We start from the raw sequence: 4,683 nt of genomic DNA on the forward strand, positions 1-4,683 counted from the left end.
AAAAAAAAAAAAAAAAAAAAGAGTCGGCGCCTAGGATGGGCCCCTGTGTATCCCAGGCCAGGTCTCAGAAGTCCCCTTTGTCCCAAGGTCACAAGAACATTCCGAGAGTCCTATAAGAATCTATCCAGGGCATGGCAAGGTGGCTCATGCCTCTAATCCCAGGACTATGGGAGGCTGAGGCAGGAGGATCACTTGAGCCCAGGAGTTCCAGACCACCTGGGCAACCTAGTAAGACCCCGTCTCTACACAAAATAAATAGCCAGGTGTGGTGGCGTACTCAGCCACTTGGGAGGTTTAGGAAGAAGGATGGCTGGAGTGCAGGAGTTCAAGGCGGCAGTGAGCTGAGGCTGCACCACTGCACTCCAGCCTGGGTGAGACAGCCAGACCCTGTCCCAAAAACAAAACAAAACAACAAAAGAATCTCTATCCAGATCCTTTCCTGAGCTCTCACATGGACACCCAGCCCTTTGGAGACCCCAGACATAGTACTAAACTCTCCACATTCACCATCTCCTCTAGTCCCTGTAGTAAACAGAGTGCTGGTGGCCCATTTTACAGAAGAGGAAACTGAGGCTTTCCCTGCAGGAATGGGGCTTTCCCTGCAGTCTACCCAGTTAGGGGCCTGGCCCCTGTGAGCTAGAGGTGGGGGCCTGCTAGCAGGAACACCTCTAAGCCCCTCTCTATGTGGGCAGGGCGGTGGTGGAAGGCCTGTGGCTGCGCTACCAGGGGGTGCCAGTGGAGGAGGACGTGGGGCGGGAGCGGCGGCGGCGAGTGCTGCAGACACTGGTCTGGTTCCTGCTCACCCTGCTGCTGGCGCTCTTCATTCCTGACATCGGCAAGGTGATCTCAGTCATTGGAGGCCTGGCTGCCTGCTTCATCTTCGTCTTCCCAGGTGCGGACCCCTGGCCCCCCATCTCACAGCCCCGTGGCACAAACTCCCAGGGCCTCCCTAGCCTCAGCCCCCTACCTGCTCATAACATGCAGGAGAGAGTAACCACCAGCACTAATTGGTCCCCTACCTCGCCTCTGTGCTAGCCTCTGTCCAAGCAGTATCTCCTGGAAAGAAGGTGTGGTTCTGATCTCCAGTTTACTGATGGCACGTGGGGCTCAGAAAGGGCCACAGACTTGCCTAGCGCTTAACAAACTCAACTAGTAACAAACTTTTTCCATCCCACGCTGTCTGGGTCCAGAGTCTATTCTCTTAACACTCCATGCAACTGTCTGCTGCCCCCTGACTATTAGAGGTCTAGCTGGATCAGCCCATTACAGCCCAGAGGGTAGTGGGGTCTGGGAGTAGCACCCTGACACAGACATCAGGGGACGTGGGTTCCAGACACAGATCTACCGCCAGATACCTGGAGAACTGTCCTGTCTGCCCAGCCCTGAGTTTCACCCTTACCCAGCTTATTTCTATCCAGGAAGCCACCTTCAAAGCCCCAGCTACTTTGCTTGGAGCAGGGGAATCGGATCTTCTGGAAAATGTACTAGGAAGACCGAGTCACCATTCAGTGCTGTCCCTTTAACTCTGAATCTAGCATGCTGCCCAGTGAGTCTTAGGTCTGATGCAGGCCTGTCATGGGAGGGCAGATACCAGACCTCCCCAGGTGGATGTGGCGTGGGGGCAGCGGTGGAATCTCTAGAAGATGGGCCTTTCTCCATCCAGCACTGTTTCTTGGGAAGGTGGGAGGCAAGGAGGGAGGGAGCCCTCTCCCCTCACAAATGCTCAGGGCCACTTCTTCTCTTCTAGGGCTGTGCCTCATTCAAGCCAAACTCTCTGAGATGGAGGAGGTCAAACCAGCCAGGTAAAGCAGAGCCCAGCCCTTGGTCCTCTTAGGGAGGCTGGATTGGATTGGAACGTGGCTTTGTGGGGGCCTTAAAATAGGCAAAAATCACAGGCTTGTGTACTGAGAAATCATGGGTTTTTGTTTTGTTTTTTAAGTTGGAGTCTCGCTTTGTCACCCAGGCTGGAGTGCAGTGGCACAATCTCAGCTCACTGAAATCTCCACCTCCCAGGTTCCAGTGATTCTCCTGCCTCAGCCTCTGGAGTAGCTGGGATTACTGGCACCCGCCACCATGCCTGGCTAATTTTTTGTATTTTTCGTAGAGACAGGGTTTCACCATGTAAACCAGACTGGTCTCAAACTCCTGACCTTAGGTGATCCTCCCATCTCGGCCTCCCAAAGTGCTGGGATTACAGGTCTCACTTTGTTACCTAGGCTGGTCTTGCACTCCTGAACTCAAGCGATCCTCCTACTTCAGCCTCCCAAAGTGCTGGGATTACAAGCCTGAGCCACTACGTCTGGCCTGCCACTTGCTTTTTTTTATTTAACTGCATCAGTATTAGAATATCTGCAGCTTTAAAAATATTTTATTTTATTTATTTATTTTTGAGGGGCCGGGCACAGTGGCTCACACCTGTAGTCCCAGCACTTTGGGAGGCCGAGGTGGGTGGATCACTTGAGGTCAGGAGTTCAAGATCAGCCTGACCAATATGGTGAAACCATGTCTCTACTAAAACTACAAAATTAGCCATGCATGGTGGTGCACGCCTACAATCCCAGCTACTTGGGAAGCTGAGGCAAGAGAATCATTTGAACCCAGGAGGCGGAGGTTGCAGTGAGCCAAGATTGTGCCATTGCACTCCAGCCTGGGCAATGAGAGTGAAACTTTGTCTCTAAAATAATTTTTTTAGAGACAGAGTCTTACTTTGTCTCTCGAGTGGAGTCTCTAGACTAGAGTCTCCAGTCTAGAGTGCAGTGGTGCAGTCATAGCTCACCGCAGCCTCAACTCCTAGGCTCAAATGATCCTCTCATCTCAGGCTCCCAAGTAATGGCGACTACAGGCATGCACCATTATACCCAGCTACTTATTTTATTTTTTGTAGAGACAGTGTTTTACCTTGTTGCGCAGGCCTGTCTTAAACTCCTTGGCCTCATGAGATACCTACATTCGAATCCTGGCATTATGTGACCAGTTACTCCTATTAAATCTTGGCCAGCCAGGCGTGGTGTCTCATGCCTGTAATCCAAGCACTTTGGAGGCCAAGGCGGGTGGATCACCTGAGGTCGGGAGTTCTAGACCAGCCTGACCAACATGGTGAAACCCCATCTTAAAAAAAAAAAAATCTTGGTCTTCTTACCTGTGGACTAGGGACAATGTACGGGGCCCCACATACCTTCAAAGTGAAGTCTTCGGGAAGTAGGAAGTGCTCTACCAACAGGAGAAGTGGGATAATTACAGTAATTAACAGTTTTATATTGAAGTCTGCAGAGTCATGGGACGGGGTGACTGATCAGACCTCTCTCACCCTGTTCTACAGCTGGTGGGTGCTGGTCAGCTACGGAGTCCTCTTGGTCACCCTGGGAGCCTTCATCTTCGGCCAGACTACAGCCAACGCCATCTTTGTGGATCTCTTGTCATAACCACTGCCTCCTAGGGAATACATGGCCTTTGCCATTGGTCCTAGGAACCCATTGCTTACAGCTATGGGGCCATTCTTAGTCCATGATCATTCCAGCTGGTGGGATGACATGTGGACATCCTCTTCCAGGGACTGGGGCAAACTCAAGCCCCATACCTCTGGACAGCTCAACCCAGTCCCCTTTCTGCTCCCCAGTCCTGGCAGTGCCGTGGATGGTGGCAGGAAATCTCACGTCATAGAGGAACCTTCCTTCTCTCCCAGTTCTCAGCTTCTTCATGCCTGGAATCCATGGGTGAAGAAAGTCAGTAGATCCCATAAGAAAGAATCTAGTCTGACTTCCCTCTGGAGAACACTATGGACAGAAGGCCACTGTCCTCCACAGAGCACCCTGTCCTGAGTGGGAGCTGTACTTGTTACCCCAGGGTCAGTGGTAGCTTCCTCTGGAATCTGGCAATTTCCAAAGGTAGCACCGAAGTCATACAAATGCAGTCAGGTAGATTCAGGCTTTGTCCACGCCTTCCTGGGCCTCCCCGTCATGAACCTGTCAGCTTCTTTCCCATAGCTAATGGACATTTCCCGGGCCTATCAGCCTCTTTCCCATAGTTAATGGACATTTCCCAGGCCTTGTGGAGCCTCACTCTGTCTCTTTCACCAAACCTGATGGTCCAGGCTACGCATCCCTCTCCTCCTCCATCCCCATACATCACCAGGTCTAATGTTTACAAACGGTGCCAGCCCGGCTCTGAAGCCAAGGGCCGTCCCGTGCCATGGTGCTGTGAGTATTCCTCCGTTAGCTTTCCCTATAAGGTCGGGGGGGGTTCTGATTTTCTGTCTGAGATGGGCCCTTCTTTTCAGAGGCTCCAGGGTGGGTGATGGAGAAGGCTGGGAACCTTTCAGACCCTCTGTGTGGGTTAGGCTGGTCAGAATCAGGGTGTACCTCTCTGACACCTTTTTCAGATGGTTTGCTTTTCCCTGCCTCCTTCCCCACCAACCCTAGCCTGACTACCCAGAGACAAAAAAAAAAAAAAAAAAAAAAAAAAAATGGCAGGGCCAGGCACAGTGGCTCATGCCTGTAATCCCAACACTTTGGGAGGCCAAGGTGGGCAGATGACTTGAGGTCAGGAGTTCAAGACCAGCCTGGCCAACATGGCAAAACCCTGTCGCTACTAAAAATACAAAAAATTAGCCAGGTGTGGTGGTGGGCACGTATAATCCCAGCTACTTGGGAGGCTGAGGCAGGAGAACCACTTGAACCCGGGAGG

The 4,683-nt window shown here is 52.0% G+C and overlaps 1 protein-coding gene across 4 annotated transcripts in view; it reads left to right on the top strand.

Annotated features, from left to right (window-relative positions):
* SLC38A7 (solute carrier family 38 member 7) overlaps positions 1 to 4,434 on the top strand; it is a 13,489-nt gene extending 9,055 nt beyond the window's left edge. For all 4 annotated transcript variants that reach the window (XM_017502559.2, XM_017502560.2, XM_037729271.1 and 1 more), the window contains exons 9-11: positions 693 to 892; positions 1,748 to 1,802; positions 3,320 to 4,434. In XM_017502559.2, the coding sequence (XP_017358048.1) occupies positions 693 to 892; positions 1,748 to 1,802; positions 3,320 to 3,422 (358 nt within the window). In that variant the 3' untranslated portion in view covers positions 3,423 to 4,434. The remainder of the gene's footprint in view (positions 1 to 692; positions 893 to 1,747; positions 1,803 to 3,319) is intronic.
* The last annotated feature ends 249 nt before the right edge of the window (positions 4,435 to 4,683 follow it).

The sequence above is a fragment of the Cebus imitator genome, unplaced genomic scaffold (assembly GCF_001604975.1).
Source record: "Cebus imitator isolate Cc_AM_T3 unplaced genomic scaffold, Cebus_imitator-1.0 Scaffold297, whole genome shotgun sequence".
Classification (NCBI taxonomy): domain Eukaryota; kingdom Metazoa; phylum Chordata; class Mammalia; order Primates; family Cebidae; genus Cebus; species Cebus imitator.